General features: G+C 42.9%; 1 protein-coding gene across 4 annotated transcripts in view; it reads right to left on the bottom strand.

The window, feature by feature from the left end:
* Positions 1–18257, bottom strand: part of cadm3 (cell adhesion molecule 3) — an 80141-nt gene that overhangs the window by 35566 nt on the left and 26318 nt on the right. For all 4 annotated transcript variants that reach the window (XM_046408313.1, XM_046408316.1, XM_046408315.1 and 1 more), the window contains exon 3: positions 10175–10324. In XM_046408313.1, the coding sequence (XP_046264269.1) occupies positions 10175–10324 (150 nt within the window). The remainder of the gene's footprint in view (positions 1–10174; positions 10325–18257) is intronic.

The following is an 18257-nucleotide window of genomic DNA, read 5'->3' as shown; positions in this document are numbered from 1 at the left end:
TGGAAGTTTGTGTTCTGGACTCCATTTCTTATTCCTGCTGTTTAAAAGCAGAGAATACATTTCCAGTCAGCAGAAAAAGTGTGGTGCAAGTGAGACTCCCTTGGTTGAATTATTTGCAAGAGCAACTGCATAGAAAATTTGGGGTTTCGCTATGCTGACAATCAGCCACCAACATCAGACTCTTGTTACATCTCTCTGCTCTCCCAGTGACGAATAGGCACCACTTATCCCAAAAATAAAAACAATTACAAAATTACGCAAAGGATTCTGGATCAATTTTGGATGAATTCTGTATACTATAAACTGATGAAAACTTTGGGGTATTTTGAATTTGCCACAGTTTGCTGTTCTGACTCTGTTCTTCTCCATGGCAACATGGGCTGAAGCTCATGGGTATCACAGTGTTGAAGAGCCATCTGCTATCAGCTAAAAAGCTGAAATAGTTTAAGTGTCCTCAGAAACAATAAAGCTTCCTCTTTTCCTCAGCAGCGTTTAGAGTTAGATTTAGCAGATACGTTTTGTTTAAGCCTATTGAACAGACAGGTGCATCTCATTTCTGACTTTGCAGCTGTGCTGGTATTAACATAACACACCGTCTTGTCCTAATTTTGATGCCGAACTTCCCACGTGGTCTATTTCACCAGGACAAAAATGTAGCATCCATTCATCTGCTTTGCAAACTTTAGGTGAAACTTGACACGAAAAACAAAGAAAGTCAATGACAAATCAAACGTGTCCCATATATTAATTTTCTTACTGTTATACGTAGCTATACACATTCGCAAGTAAATTTCGGTAAAAGTAGAACCAGCACATGAGCATACAAGAGCAGACAGGGCACAGTCACATTACAGCATAATCCATGACCTTCTGTGTCTGTTCTGTGTGTCTGTGCTGAGGAATACTGAGGATAAAAAAAAAAAAAAAAATTAATTAAACTGAGAATTCACAGCCGGAAAAAATACTTCTGCACAACTTCCTCCAGCTTCACAGTTGTGTTTGTGCACATATGTGCCGGAGTGTGAGGGGTTTTTAAGTGGCGTCAGGGGGACTTTGAGCTGCGCAGACGGAGGATTTTGTTTGTGTTGATTACATAGCATTTACAGGATGTGCTTATCAGCGTACAAACCTTTTTGTACTTCAGTGTCTGAAAGTGTGTCTGCATGTCTCCGTTACTCGTAGGCGTGTGTGTGTGTGTGTGTTTTTGCCAGACGGCAGTTCTTGTCTGCACCTCAGACTCGAGACTCAATACTCCCCAAAGGTCCAACTGTTGATCTGGTCACAGCAGCTATTTTCGCCTGCTCGTCTTCTTCCTCCACCTCCTTCTCTTCCTCCTCCCTCAATCTTTCTCATGCTCTTTTAACTTCAAACATTCAGGACGAGGGGAATTTCTCTCACAACACATACGGGGTGCACATACATATATTCCTTTTTCATCTGCCCCCTTATGCCTTCCCAACCAAGTTTCCACTCTGCAGAAAACTCTCTCAAATTTAAATTTGCTTTACTGGCACGATAAGGGGAGAAACCTGTGTTGCCGAAGCAAAGTACATCAGTTACAGGGCCATATTTTCACATTGCTGGCTCTATCTCCCTCACAGCTCCTGCATCTCTTCATCTCCCTCTTTGGCTCAACCTGAATCTGAATTTCACCTCAGTCTCCTGGTTCTCTCTCTGTCCATTTTTCTTTCCTGCCTCATTGTCTTTCTTCTTCTTCCGTCTTCTCCACCTCTCCTTCTGTCATCACTCAACTCTTTCTCTCCCTCTTTTTGTTTTACATTTTAGACATTTAGCTGACACCAAAGACACTGCCTCTCCTCTCCCCCCTCCTTCTCTCACACATGTCGCTTCCATCCTCCCATCTGTTTCTGAATATTCTCTCCCGCTCCCTAATTATCAGTCCTTTCCGACAGCTGATCTGGGTTCAGTGACCGCGGGCTTCCCTTGATCATACTGTTCCCACTGATCTGACAGTGTCAATTGATCCTGGATCAGTGCGCCAACAAGGAAAAGTCTGATAAACACACACTTCTGTATGCTTTAACCTCCTCCCCCTCCTTCCCTCTGTATCTTCCTAACTCTCAATCCACTTGTCTTGCCTTTCCTCACCTTCAGACAGAATTAAAAAGTAATCATTTAGAGGCGGCAGCGCAAATGTATGCAAAATCAGCGGAAGGAGGCAAACGGAATGAGATGAACTAAACTTTGCCCAAGGTGGTGCAAATTCAAGCAAGGAGGCATTAGTTCCAGCTGAAACTTGAGAGAGAAATGTTCCCAACGGTGTATCAGCTTCAAGCAACTTGCCAGTGAAATCCTGCCATGTAGTATTTACAGCAGCAAAAAATGTCCATTGGGGATTTCTGGCAAATAACACTGACCGATGACACATCCTAAGAGCTAGATTACCTAGAGAAGACACTACTCGTGCTGGCTGCTCAGTCTGGCTCAAAGGGATTAGAAAGAGAGCACAACAGAGTAAAACGCATTATTCCAAAGCATAGCTTATTTTCTCATCTTTCCTCACCTTTATAGTAAAAAGAAGTCAAGGAAGCAATTATCATAATGGCTGTCACTATCCGCCTGCTGCTTTCAGCTGCTTTTGGTTGTCTGCATGCCATCACATTAACTTGGCTGCTCATTTTTTTATGTCAAAGGATCAGACTAATGTGAAGTAAAGTGAGAAACATTTTCACCTGCTTCCTGATGTCTCTTGATGTCCTGTAGGGCTTTGATTTGACTGCCTTTCTTTGCCAGTGCAGTAGCTGTGTGTGTGTGTGTGTGTGTGTGTGTGTGTGTGTGTGTGTGTGTGTGTGTGTGTGTGCGTGCAGCTCCTTTCATTCATTTGTTTTGATAAAGACCGAAGGTCAATCTTCGCTTGTACAAAAGGCTGGTTTAAAGGAAAAGTAAGACATTTTGGGAAATGTGCTTATTTGCTGACAAGATTGATCCCATTCTCATATCAATCCATTAGCATTGAAGCTGGAGATGGTTAGCTTAGCTTAGCATGATGACTGGACATAAGAGGAAACAGCTAGAATGGTTCTGTCCATAGGTGCCTTTGAGACTCTGTAAGACAAGTTGATTTCTGAGCTTTAATTGTGCTGGTAGGATTTTTTTCTTCCAGTCTTTATGCTAAGCTAAGCTAAACAGCAGCTGACTGGAGTTTCATTTTTGGTGCACAGATGTGAGAGTGGTATCAATCTTCTAACTCTCAGCAAGAAAGAAAATAAGTGCATCTGCAAAAGAGTCAAATTACTCCTTTAAGGCTCGGACACCTGTTCTAGTGATGTGCTGGGTAGCAGGTAAAAATCAGGTGAAACACAAGAGACCTTCACAATCACTACTCTGTTGAAGTCTTCTGCCGCTCGTTTCAAAGCAGCCTAAAAAAGGCAATACTTGCTGAAATGTTGATTCTTTGATTTAAAATAAAAAGACTACATCAGAGTTGGGATGCTCTCCTCCTTCCTCCAAGAAAAGATTAGACTAATACAGTAGAAACTTATGCATGTCTGTACTGTCTGTTTTATTGATCCTCATTAATCTTTCTATAATGAGAGGCAAAAGGCCAGTTTCTGAATCACAGGGGGGATGTTTTTGTTATATTTATTTCATTAACCTCAAATATAAATTGGATTTTTATCTTTCAATTCTTTGTATTCCTGCCCCTTTCTTCTCCTACCATTTGTCTTTCAATCCACGTGATTATTTTAAAATAATATAGAGTTCAGATATGGAAAGGGAAAATGATGAAAAAGCCTTCTTTCAAGTGCTAGATTTCAAAAGTCTCTCCTGCAGTCTCTCAGTCCTGTGATAGTTGTTGTTAATACATTCTCCAGAGAGCCTTCCCAGACACCAAGAAAACTTTGACTGATGCGATGTGGATCAATAGTTTTTCAGAAAATGTCAAAAAAACATTTCACGGCCTGCATTTGGAGTACCGTCTTGCAGTGCTTTGAGCCGTCAGTTTGTCTCGCCCTCCGAGAGGCTGAATGTGAACTGTATCCTCTACGTCGATATTTTTTGTGCTATTTTCATTTAAGACTGCTTAACGCTGCGCTTGGTGTGTGTTTTTAATGAAATGATTTACAAGTCATTTTCAGCACATTTAGTCTGCCTCCTCAATAGCCTCCCGCTAGGCGAGAGCTTCACTGTCCACCACCGTCTGTAAATCACCAGAGATCCATTACCATGTTAAATGGTACAGAGGCAGATGGGCTGTCTGATGTCAGCTGATATGCTTTTATGGAAAGGAAGGAAACTGCAAATGACAAATAAATAAAATCACAGACAGGCAGAAAGAAAATATACAGATGTTTTTTTTTTCCTGGTGAGGAAATGTGTTTGCAAAACCTCAAATTGTACTGAGCATTTGCACAGCATGTCTACTTTATTGTCTGCACATGGTGTGAAATAAGCCTATGAGCGTACATTTCCCCGCGTAAGCCATCTGTGCCCGGTCCCGTGAAATTTTATTGAATGAACACAACATAAAATATATGCACACATAACATGGTGCTTGTACGTAAAATAAATAAGGAAAATAAGGAAAGTGTTATGCTGTCGTGACACAGCAGTTGTAGTTTCTCACTGGGTGAGTCCAGGTGTGAAGTGAGCAGATACCTTTGCGTGCCGTGTTTGATAACCTGAGGTGACCCTGTGAATCACATTTCAAAAAATTTTTTCCCAAAAGAGTCATCCTTAATATGAACACTGTGAATATATTGTGTCTGACTGTCCAGTTTGTGCTACTGTCTCATAACCTTTCACAATGAAAGAAAGTCATTTTTGTATCATCGCAGCTCTAACCTGCAAAATGCCTTTCAGACTTTGTGCTTGTTTTATGAAATCGTTTTTGCGTTGGTGTGAGCATTTGACTTGTGGTGCCCTCCTCTGTGCTGCCGTTGTGTACTTTGCCAAGAAATATGTAAATGAAGTAACATCAGGACAAACATTTTCTTGTCGTAGAATAACAACTGAAAAATATATTAGAAACAAACAGATCTCGAGTACCCAGAGGGGCGTAGGTTCCCACTGAGTTTTACATAACGAGCACATTAGTTGATAGCTAATTGGCTCGTAAATGAATCAGCTAAATTTTATCTGTTGAAGAGAACACAATAAAATGCAACTCTATTGTCTTAAACTCCCTAAAACATCCAAAGATGTTGAAATAAATGAAAGTGAAATAAATATGAAATAAATATGGTCACAGGATACAGTTGGAGTATGGGAAACAAAATGTGTATGAAGAATTTAAAGCATAAAACAGAGCTGACACAGCTGGTGGACTGCTTCATTAGTTGATCCGTTTCTTTTAATTATTTTGATAACCAATAAATTGCTTCAGTCACTTCTTTTAAAGCCAAATGTTTTCCTGGCATCACAAACTAACAAAGTGTCACGGCAGTGTGTGAAATAGTGCTGAACTCTCATCTATAGGATTAAAGTACACGGGCAAGTATTGTTGATTTATTTTCGCGACAGTCAGCAGAGTTAAAGATGGAAAACTCATGTCCATGTACACAAATCTTAATAACTGAATACAAGTACTTCACAGACTGAGTTTTTATACACATATAGGCCTAATTATGATCTTACCCTAAGCCTCACCAAAATGCATCCAATAGATTAAATGTTGTGACTAACAAAGTGCTGGGAGACGACGTTGACTTCTGGACATTTGGTTGAATAAACATACTGCGCTTTGGGAAATTACGATGGACATTTTTCACAATTTTTTGACATCTTATTGACAAATACACTAATGAAGAAAATAATCAGGGTTGTCATTGGCACCCAAGAACGTCCCCCTGAGGTCAGAGTCTCAGAATGATGAACGGAGCAGCAGAACTGCCTGTCAGGACGCTCATGGATTTATTGCTTTTCAGCACACGGATTCACAGATTTGTTAACTATTTTTAAGCTGATGTGACTCACCCCGACTCTCCTGAGTCCCCTCAGAAGAAACCTCATAGACGAACTGAATGAACATCAGTTACAGACAAGTTGTTTTGGACCAGAGCTCTGGCTAAAAGCCAGATATGTAAACGCAATATCCTTGTTTGTGTCCTGATTATTTTGCTTTCTCCCCTTCCTTCCTTCCTTCTGTTCTTATCTCCCTCATGTCCATCTCCTCGTCTCAATGTCCCCCTATCTCTCTGGCTGTCTCCTGGTACTCTCACACTAACGTAGAAACCCGTTTTCATGCTTTCCTAGCTGTCTAATCTCTTCTATTAGCAGCTCTGGGTCTTTTTTTTCCTCCCCTCATCCATCCACTCGTCTACTCCCACACATTCCCTCCAGGGCATCTGTGCTTCCTTAAAAGGGTCTTAAAATAAATTATCCAGAATTAAGGCCTTAAAACGTATTAAAATATTCCGTATTGGCTACAGTTATCAGATCATTTGTTTTCGCCGTGGAATGACAGGTTTCTTTGCTCTAAATGTTCACGCTCAGATTAATACAGGACAGGATTTGCCGTACCTTTTTTTTCCCTTTTGTCATTGTATCTGCTTTAATAAACACGACTGGGCTTTGTGTCCCTTAACAATTAATTTCCTGTTTTTCTTTATCTTTATCTGGGCGGTTATAGTTGCAGAACTCTCATTAGCTCTGCTCCACTGGAACCAAGCTGGTTTTCTTAGTTCTGTCCTTTTACTTTGTTTTTTTTGTTTTCTTTTTTCTATTCCCATCAATGTAGCTTTAAAATGTCTCTTAAATGTGCCCACACTCTGTTCCCTCCTCTGTGTGTCTGTCTCTTTGTATCGCCTCTCATCTGTGCAAAGCGGGGTCAAATTAAACTGCTATCAGTGGCTTTACCTGCCTGAGTAATGATACAAGTCAGCTTGAGCTTTCGATCTAGAATCGGATCAAATTGATGTGACCCCATGATTATGCAACGTCAACGTCAGCATTTCATATATGACAGTTTTGGCTTTGACTTCTCATAATTTTTCACATTAAGAACTTTCTCACTGAATTAGGCCCAAGACCTTTTCCCCAGTATACATTGCATCATGTTTGTAATATCATATCTACCACTTTGTCTTCACATAATCCATTTTCTTCACCACATCCCACTGTTTCTCCTCCTCTCCTCTCTCAGTTATTCCTCTCTCTTTTCTCTCTTTCTGGTATTTGAATTTGCCATCTCTGATCTTGCAGTAGTACAGTTTCTACTCTGCAGTCTGGCAGCCAACACTGTGAGGAGTTGTCACTCATCATTTTCTTCTTCTTTTTCTATCTCTCACACACTGTTCGTCCATCCCTCGCCCTCCCTTCTCTTCTCTCCCTGCAACCATCCATTTTTGTCAAGTCTCAACTCTCCAAAGCCTGGTGCATGCTGTGCCGTGTTGGACCGTGATGGTGAGGAGACCAGATTTTCTCTCCTTTCCCGTCTTTTCTCTTCAATCAGCTATTTATTTCTTTGTTTTCCGTTGCTGTGCTAGTACATCCTGCTTTTTCTCCCGACTCTCGTCCTTCCATTCCTTGCTGTAACAGCTCTGAAGCACACTGCCTGTGCTTTGCTGTCTGGGCCAGCAGCATCGATGACTTGCTGCTCTGTCTTCTTCATTTTCAAAGTGAAGCATTGAGATTTTTCAGCCACTCTTTCCCCTCCATCCTGACTCTTTTTTTTAATATCCCACCCATCTTTTATTTTACTTCCACAATCGGTCTGTCTTCAATTAGGCCTTCCCTTCTTGGACGGACGATTACAGTGAGCTACCAAGCAAGAATCTTTTTGACTCAAGTGTGGGAAATGGCAACATTCATTCCAAAAGGAGTAAATCAATTTCAGAAATTCATTTATGACAAGTAAATTTATCAAATTAAAACAGCTTTGGGAAGGGATTATTATCATCACAATGCAACCACTTCTTTCAGAACTTTGTCTTGGTTTTCTAGCCCGCAACTTTAGTGTCCGACTGGAGAGATTTGTCACAAACAACTGAATTGAAATAATTTATTTTTGACTTTTAATTGCACGACTTGAGTAATTGCATTGAAAACCTGAACTTGAATCACATAATTTGATCTTATATTGTTTAACTTGGACTTTTGTCAGTTGGACAGAAACAACTCCAAATGAATGAATAAGTGAATGAATGAATGAATGAATGAATGAATGAATGAATGAATCCTGGACAAGTAAATCACTAACTGTCATCTCTTCGCCCTCCTTCCCTCATTCTCACCATCTGCTACCCTTCCCTGAAAGACTGTCTTCAGTTAACAGCTCTTCTCTCCCTTGCTTCTATCCATTTTCTCCTTTGTCATCAGTTGTTATCTTTCCTGACTGTGCCGTCCCTCCTTCTATCTGCTCTCCTCTCCTCAGGGGATGAGATCATGTCTCTCCCTCCTCTTTGAGCTCCTATCATTAGCCTCTCCCCTCTTTGCTTCCAAAAATACAGCATCTGCTGTGCATGTTGTACCACTGCAGTGGTGAGTTTGTGTTCCATCTCATCTACCCCTCCTCCTTCTATTTTCTCCCATTCCTGCTCTTCTTCCTCCTCCTCCTCCTCCTCCTCCTCCTCCTCCTTCTCCAGTACTCTTCTCAATTCCCTCTAAAGTGGAGGTTGGCCTTCAAGTGTTCTGTCATGGCAAAGAAAAGCCTCACTTTCTATTTGTCTCCACTCCACTGTGGTTGAAGCTCCATCTGGAGTAAAGACTTACTGATCTCTCCATTTGTCCTTCTCCACCTCCCCTCCTCATCCTCTCTCGATCTGTTTTCCAAATTGTCTGTTGCGAAACTGTTGGCCCTCGGCAATGAGAACTTCTCAGCCTGTATCCGTCTCTGCTCTCGCCGTTCTTAACTCCATCTCTCGATCACTTCACTGCGGCCGTTAAGTGTTGTATTAGTGCATGAGGGAGTCTTTCTGTCTCATCGTCTCCAGCCCTCCCCTCCATCTGCACCAGACTCTCCTCTTTTCACTCCCAAGAACCAAGTCTGTTGTGTGATGATGGACCATTGAAAAGACTCCAAAAAGTTGTTTTGTTTTGTTTTTTTTTTTTTTAATAAAATAATTCAACTTTAACTACCATTTTGGTGCATTTATTTCATCATGTCAAATAAAAAAAAAGAAAACATCTTTTATTTATTTTACTGCAATCATAGTCTCGTAACGTCCCTGCCTTTATACTAAAAACGGCCTCTGCATGCACTCCCTTTCACTCCTGACAGTGTTTTGAACCACGGGTTTCAGCCAACAGTCCAAAGTAATCATTAGAACCAAAGCTCAATATTTATAACGTCAGGTCTTATTTATAGTGTCATTTTTTTCCCCACCACCAGCAATCCTACACATCCATTTTGTCTTTTCAAAATGTGTGATGTTGGACCAGTGCACCAAGGGGTGGAAAGCCTCTCTTAGGAAGAGTTTATTTATTTATCTTTTTAAATTCACTGTTTGAATTGGACACTTTGATGCCCGTCAGACCCTGAGGTTTATAGCTGACCTCTGTTTCATACAGTATTACAATAACATGTTACTGTGCTATCTCAGTTCTGTGTGGTGTTTGCCTTGGGATTTTTTTTTCTAGCACAAAGCTTAACCTGGCGTGTACAAAGTGATTGTTTGTGACATGTTGAGCAAAGATGCAGCAGAAATCTTTTTTACTGCAACCATGTTTCAGGGTTGACATGAAGCAGCATGTAAACTGAATAAGAACAATCCTATTTGAACGTTGTCACAACAAATGCAAATAGTTCATACTGAACATATCTGAATAGGGTCCACTGAAAAGGTTTTAATTTCTTCTAACTCGGTGTCTTTAAACTGTCGCACCAGGAATTTGAAGCTTTCTGTTTAAGCAACTCAAATAAAAGGTTTAAAATTTGGGTAGTAGATATTTGACCAAAACTACAATCTCTGTTTGCCCTCGTTTGTTCAGCCTCTTTTGCTCTCCACATGGACCGTTTGCTTGCAGGCAACCAAAGTCCACTCAAACGTGATTGGTGAGGACTAATCGGATCACAAACGGAACCAGAGGAAACTTCCAAACTCTTGTCCCTCGCCTACAGATTCTCTATTCATATGCAGATGTTTGTTTGGAGAGATTGTGTTTCTTCCAGAACATATTTGCCAAAGCAAATGAGTTGTATTCAAACATATTTTGCAGGAGATAAGGTTGGTTAGAGTTTCTCATGTTCCTGCTCCCCTTCCCTCCCTCTCACCTCTCTTCTCTCCGAAGTACAAGGTCTGCTGTGCAGTGTTGGACCACTGCAGGGAGGAGTTGTCGCTCTCAGCCACCCGGCAGGTCAGTGTCACTGTGCCCCCCACGGACACCGTCTCATCTGAGGTTATTGGTTGGAAGGGGTCGTCGTCTGGGTAACGGGAGAGAGGGGAGGAGAAAAGTCATAAGACAGAGCAATGAAGAGGCAACAGAGACAAGTCAGAGAGACACGGGGCTCATATGAAAACACAAGCAAAAACTAGTAGCACACACCAAACACAAATCAGATAAACCCACAAAATGCATTACTCGCCTCGCTCTCTCTCTCTTTCCCTCTACCTCCCCCCGCCCATCTCTTTCTCTGCTTGTCAGATTATCTATATATCTCTATTTGTCTTTCTGAAAGCAAAAGATTCAATGCACGCACAAACATGGACTTGCTGTCAGAGGGACAAAAAAAGCAGACAAATGGCTATCTGGTCATATGTCTGCGAGGTCAATGTAAGAGCGATGAGTCAGTAGCAGCCCTGGCATCCAGAGACTTCACGACCTGAGGGACCAGGCAAGATGAAGAGACCACGGCAGGCAGTGGCTCTCGACAGGTCAAAGCAACAACAAGAGTGCTGTCTTACGCCCCTAATGGCTTTGTAACCCTCTTTTGTCAATCTGCGTCGGTTTTACCACCATGCATATGTGTCGGCTGGTACAGAACAAGCTCAAACGGGACAGGCATTATGGAAATGAGCAGGTCAGAGTAAAAGAGAAAGAGAATACAAATGACCCAGCATAATGAAGGGATTCTACAAGCTGGAGCTGGAACACCAGAAAAACCACTGAAGAGTGAACTGTCTGGGTGTGCAACCGTATTCAAATTGGCTCAAATTATGGTATTTAACAGCAGCCCCTTGATAACGGGTGATGGTGCAAGCTAATTCCACTCTTTCATTCCACTCTTGCATTCAGTGAAGGTGGCAGACAATTAAGTGAATCAGAACAAGAGATGTATACTAAAACCCGCAACTGCTCTTTATGGTAAGTAAGGGCGAACATGGACACTACGCTGCTTTCTGCCGTGTTAAGTTACTGCCGCTTTGAGTAGACCCAGCCACGCTTTGCGCTCCCCTCCCTTCCTGCTCACGTTGAAACGTGCCAGCGCTCGCTCAACCTAATCTCAAGCAAAACAAAAATGTGGCATAATTGACGACAAGAGCGAGCCAACAGAGAACATCTCATGAGAAGATACGCCTCAAAGCGGTCTCCTCACCCCTGAAAATATGGCGTGTATAAATAGTTTAATTGGAACCAAATTGTCGAGCGGGAGACAGGTTTATATTCGGTGTGGAGTGTTATCGCATCCTTGCACCGGCGGTGGAATTGATTTTTTTTTTTCTGCAGGAAGAACATCTGCTTAAGTGTGCGACGGCGGAACTCCCATCAAGGCATGAAGGGGGTGGGGGGGTGTTACACATGAAGAGAGGATGCAGAAGAGGAGGTGAGCAAACTAACTGCATGTACCATCAAAAACACGTATTTGCAGAACATGAGCTGAGGAGGCAGCAACTATAGGCATCCTTTTTCTTTTATAATCCACCGTTGGACGACCATTTCAAAATCTCAGAAAACAAATTTCTGGACTGAGAGGATCCACAGCCATAACAGGTCTTAAAGGTGCGAATTCAAACGGCACTCAGAGACTTCCAGAGCGCTTCATGTTGCTCCTTTGCTCTCGGTGCTGTTTCGTTGCAGCCCTGACCTTGTGGTTAGTGTATCTAAGCACCGTGATGGCTGAGGGCTGAACGTGTGGTCAAGTGCACCATGGATTAGTGTCTCCTTTAATAGAGTCTTGGGCTAATTCTTGTGGCTGATCGCAAGAGCTCCTCTACTTGGCATGAACACTTTGGGTAAATTGGCTGTCCCACTTCATCACTCATCAAGCCAACCACAATCACCTCTGACAAGTTCACCAAACTTGTGTCTTATCTTTGCCCGCAGCAGAGTGCTGGCATGTCGGGCTGTGAACAACCTGTGTTTGAGGCGCAGAGTGACATTAGTGCTGGTAAAACATTTTCAGTAGTTAATTAGTGGCTCTTTGGCAATGGATAGAATATGAGGAGGTATCCGCTTTTCAAGGGGACACAATTTAACAGAAACCTGCACATAACATGATATTTAGCCTTTCCCATGTTTGCACCGTGATGAAATCATTCAACTTGTTGAAGTGTCATTTTCCCTTTCCTTTTAAACAAAGTATGTATTAACAAAAGATTTTCCACACTGAAAAACAATATGACATAAAGTATTCTCTACTCTATCTGCTTGTCCCACCATTAAATATCATGCTTACACTGGGTGAAATATTCAAGCTTACAATGTCATGTTTCTTGATAAATTAGGCATCATATTATATTAACTTCTTCAAAATTTCACTTAGAAATCTGAAGAGTCCTTGGAGACCTTCACAAATGAAGTCTTCTGTGCTGGAGCTAAGTGCTTTTTATAGACATTTCTTTGTCTTTTTATTGTTGGGTTGTCTCTTTATTTTTATTTTTTTATTTTCAGGAGCACTGCTGGCTTAAGGGGTTAATAAATGAGAAAGTGTCTGGCAGAGATTTGATCCATGGATTGACAGCAGTTGTTGTTTGTATACAGTGTACAGTAAATGAACATAGCAGCAACTTTGTTAGGGCCATCATTCAAATGTTCATCACAGATGACTTATTATAATTTAGTTAAAGCAGTTTGTGGGTAAGATTAAACTGTCAAGGATCAATCTTTTAGTGATATTTCATATTGACATAAGCAGTCATTATATGGTGAGATGGGTGGGGTTAGCTGCAGTGGGCATTAAGGTGGGTGCCAGAGAAATTAGAATATTTGAAATAAGAAAAGTTTCTGTGGTTCACTTATTCCACAGCACATCCTAACTGCCCTGATGGCACACCCAAGCCATCCGCCGGTCCAAACTGGTTTACACAAACACTCGCCAGTAGCATATGACCCCTATAAGCCTCAGATGCAGATACAGCTGTTCTTCTTAGCTTTGAAACTACTTAAGAGCAAAGTTAAATGGAGAGAAATTAAGTTCAGCCAGAGTTTAAACGGTTAAGTCAGGCTAAACACCCGAGCTGCAAAAATGAAAGGAGAGACCTATCTATCCTTAGCAGACGTTAAGTTAAACACTGCGGCTTGCTCTTCTTTCTTCTCTCCTCACATCCACCCCCACCCCCACTCCACCCTCCTTGCCTAAAGCTGTAAGCCTGAGGACGACACGGGTATTTAAAGCAACACAATTTACACTTTCCCTAGCTGGAAACAAGGTGAGAGAACGCAGAGGTAGAAGGCTGACTGGGATATCAAGTGGAGGGAGGGAAAGAGGAGGAGAGAGAAAGAAAAGATGGATGGATAAGAGGAGGGTGGGTGATGAAAACAAGTGTGTGTGTGTGTGTGTGTGAAAAACCTGGGGAGGGTGGGGAGAGAAGAAGACAGTGAGACAACAGAGGAAGTGTGAGGAGCTTGAAGGCCTTCCAATGATGACAACAAAAAAGGGGGAGAAACTTGAGGGAATAGTTTCAACCTTAGTTTTTTACTGAAAACAGGCATATTAGCTTTCTTTCTGAGACTTAAATGAGAGGACCCATATCCATCTCATGTCTATGTGTTACGTACTTAACCTACAACAAAGATTGGATACAAATGGCAAACTACCAGCCCATCCAAAGAGAGAACTTACCCAAGAAGTCTGTCTTTTTTCACTGTTTTCTAAAACCAAATGATTCGCCGATTAATCTAGACAATTACCGACGACAAAAATAATTGTTAGCTGCAGCTACCAAGTATCTGGTTTGCCTCCTCATTATTGTCTTTCTCACTGGCGTCCCCTGCTTAACGTTGGGATGATGTCATGCACATAAAAACAGCTTTTCTAAGCTTTGGGAAGGCTTGGCAAATATAAAACCATAATGAGGCATCCTGTCAGACAGCTCCTGTGTAGCGTTGAAAGTCCTTTTAAGGTGGCAGGATGTCGTTGCTGTTGTTGTTGCAGTACCGTGGTTTCCCAATGGAGCAAACTGGCAGCATGGCACACTCACTGTACCACTCTCTCCCAATACACCCATGGAACAACCCTGAGTGTTGCCATTACATAGTGAGGTTGCCAGGTTTGGTACCACTGTGCCTGTCCAGAGACCAAAATCAGCCTCACACTGACAGTATCTGACAATCCATATCTGGAGAAGCTGAACAGAAGAACTAACTAACTCCTGAGTCCTGACTCTAGTTTGGCACAAACACAGACATGAGGTCGATATTGATCTTCTAATCTTATTGTCAGAGAGAGGACCACAATAAGCGCATTTCCAAACATACTGAACTCTTCCTTTAATAAAAGCAGCCTTCACTCCCTGAAAAGAACAAACGGTGAAAAATTTGAATCACCTTGGCCATCTTCATCTTCACCCCCCTCTCTCCCTTCCTCCTCCATCTGTCTCCCTCCATCTTTTCCCCCCTCCTCCTCTCCATCTGCCCCGATGTCCTCCTCGGTTCCTCTCGTCCTCCCTCACCTCTTCGCTCGTCTGTTGAGCCTCCTCCCCCTCCACTCCCGCCCCCCATTTCCCGATCAACTTGCTTACTGCTTGCCATCCTTAATTCCTTCTTTCCCTCCGTTTTTTTGTTCTCCCAGGGAGGCTTACAGTGTTGCTACTAATTAGCGCAGGTTAATGAACTTTATTTACGGTTTACCTTCAGCATGTAGGCCTGGGCTGCATGTGTGTGTGTTTGTGTTTGTGATGAGGTTATTATCTGCATGTTTGTGCATGTGTGGGATGTGTGTATTTGTAGGCATAGCTGCTTTGCGAGAAAGTAATTAACTGAATGTGCAGTACTTACTGTATTTGTGCGTGTGTCTTCGTGTGTGAGCGTGAGTCCAAAGGAGCTTGTGCGAATCTGTTTGCATGCAAGTGTTCGCGCTCGAGAAGTGCAGTTGTATTTGTTTTGCAGGGATCTATCTGTGCACAAGCGTGTGGGATGAAGTATCTGTGTGATTTATGAGATGGTTTTTATCTGCATGCGGTTGTGGCTGCGTGTGTGTGTGTGTGTGTGTGTGTGCGCATGTGTGTATACACGTTGTACCACAGCTGCACAGAGAGTATACTGTGCTATGGTGTGTGACAGACAAGAGTCATGTGTCTTGGTGCTGCTGATGCTGTACACGTTTGATGGGGAATTCAGGCAACAGTGTGTGGTTTGATATGGCGTGGTATGATACAGGCCATTACACACACACAGAGGCATCCACTCACACACTCACATGCTGCAACCCCCCCCCCCATAAAACATACAGCAAGGACAACATACATGTTCTTCAAGTACAAACAACAACTACACTTACAGAGAGGCATAAATGTCTAAAAATGTGCTTAAAAATGCATTTGATTGACACGTAAAGCAAACATGGAAACATATGCACACAATACACACAGAGGAAATGTGTAGAAAGACACACACACACGCACCTCCCCCACACCATCCATCTATGCCCAGCTGTCCCCGTCTGCCCATCCCCCTGGATAAGTGTGTGTCTCTGACTATGTACTGCATGTGTTTGGTGTGTGTGTGTGTGCCCTTCTGCCCACCTCTAACCTCTCTCTCCTTTCTCCGATTGCACGCCCTGTTGTGAGTCCAAAGATGCAAATTCAAAACATATGTGTGAAGATTTGCCCAGGGAATGGACCTAAAAACATGTGCCTCCTCCTTTCTGCTGTAAGATAAACACCACTCCAGCCCGTGAAGTGCGGAGCAGAGCAGGTGTAGCGAAAGGCTTTGTTTTCTGCCTGATTTCCGTGGCTCTGCAGCCTTTAACAGAGAAATGATTTTCATTCTGTTGTCCTGTTGCTGTCATCTGGGGGCGCCGAACTTTTAATCTTTAAGGAGGGCGGGATTGTGCAGCGTATTTAGGATTTAAGCGCCCCTGCCTGCGTCTGAGCACAAACAAACTCCTTAGGCCTTAGTTTTTCCTCCAGCCCGCCTTTTTTCTCAGGGCTAAGGGTGCGTGGAGGGGAGCAGGGGGTGGATTCTGGGAGACCAAAACAGCCCCCACCCTTCTCCCATCAAGTGCTCCCTCCAACCACCTCCAGCAGCACTCCCTCCACACTCCCTCCTCTGCTTGCTGTCAAACGTAGTTAGCTCAGAGCTCAGACGATGCCCCTCCACCTCTTAGTCCTCATCCTCCACCGGCTACACCCCCCACTCCACCACACACACACACACACACATCACTACCATCACAGCCCAGCAGTGTGTCTGCAGCAGCAGTGAGGCGCCAAGCCGGCCACCCCACCCTGCTGCTGGATCAGCCCTATGAGAAAGAAAAGAGAGTGCGGGTCGAGAGGCGGGGGGTGGGGGGGTTCAGCTTGCAGAAAAGGGCAGCAGCATCACTGCTGACAAAAGAAGAAGAATAATGATTTGCCAGGAAGAGAAAGACAGAGAGTTGGGCCGGTGAGAGAGAGAGAGCAAAAGACTGAGGAAAAACACAGGGGAAAACCAAGGGAAAGAGAGTGAGAGGTGAGCGAAGGACATGGCAGAAATAAGCATATATAGACAGATGAGACCAATGTGGAGAGATGACAGGGTGACTTAGAAAGGGGGCAAAAAAGACTGAAAGAGCATAAAAACACAATGAGAACGAGACCAGAGGGAAGTGGAGCGGAGTGGAAGACGGAGAGTCAAAAAACGAGGACAGAGGGATGGGAAGAGAAAAAAAAAGAACGAAGGGATGCTGACAGGAGTGGTGGGGTGCAGAGCAACAGTGAGTGGATACAAGTTGAAGGACAAGTTCAGATCTTATTGCAGTAAGCATGCCGATCTCTCTAATTCATTCTTCCTCTCCATGCAGGTCTGGAGGGATCTCTCGCAAAGACGGTTTTACTGTGAAGTGATGGAGAAATCAAATCAAGTTAGTCAAATTAAGTGGGTGTCTTCCAAACTTTCCAACTTTTAGCTGCAAAAGTCCCTCTTGGTGTTTCCTTGTTCACTGTTTTGTTGCTCTGGAGTGATACTACTGTACAAGCCTGGATTACTAACTAGAACTGTTTGAGAGCTCCAGATCCCCTGAAGCTTCACAGAGTTAATTCTGTGTGTGTGCCGAATGTTTGCACAGTTTTTGCAGAATCAACCATCGGTCTTTTTGTCCGTCGATCATCACGTTGCATTATTAATTTATTTATTTTTCTTAAAAAAACCACATGCAGCTGTCTGAACACCCTTTTGATTTAGCTAACTTATCTCATCTAACTATCTATCTTCTTACTTAGCTTTAAATGAAAGCATTTTTGCACAGAATAAGGTCTGGATTTAGTCACCACAGGAAGGCGTCACTTCACAGCTAGTGTGGACAGGAGGAATGATGACTGTGAGCAAAAGCACATGTGAAATGTGGACCCATACTTTATTGTCAGATATGCCTTATTTAGTTGCTCATCATACTGAAACCACTGAGTCAGCCATCATAATTGACTTTTTCTCTCCGTAGAGTTTTGCTACCTTTCTTGTATTGTAATGCAGTGTAAACCACTTTGGCAATAGTTCATTATTTGACAGCCGTGCCAGCTAAGCTTCTTTAAGAATGAATGGACTGGACACGGACAGACCGACAGACACAGAGAAACGGTTTAGGTTTTAAAAGGAAGAGTCTTTTACTGCAGTGAGTGCACACACAATTCCAAAGAACCTCAGCCACCAAAAAAACGTTTGATAAGTAAAAAGAAAACTGAGCTTTATCTGTCCATCTACAAACACACACACACACACACACACACACACACAGGAAGATAAAGAGAGTGAAATCTTTAATGCCTTGGCAAATGTACTGACTTCCCCTGCCAATAGGCCACTTAAAGAAATGAGTAGTCAATTACCAGAAGTCTGCCCTTTTTGCTAAGATCACTGGACCCGCCATGGGGAGCCTCGGAGCCAGCACTCCCTCTCTCTCTTTAGCTCACACTGTCTCCCTCTCGCTCTCTGTACAGACAACACCCGTCTTTCACAACAGCAATAACAAGAAGGCTGGAAAAAAGTCTGTGGTATGTACT

This window comes from Scatophagus argus, chromosome 13 (genome assembly GCF_020382885.2).
Source record: "Scatophagus argus isolate fScaArg1 chromosome 13, fScaArg1.pri, whole genome shotgun sequence".
NCBI lineage: Eukaryota > Metazoa > Chordata > Actinopteri > Scatophagidae > Scatophagus > Scatophagus argus.
The sequence above is the reverse complement of the archived record's forward strand: the minus strand, read 5'-3'. Positions and strand labels throughout refer to the sequence as shown.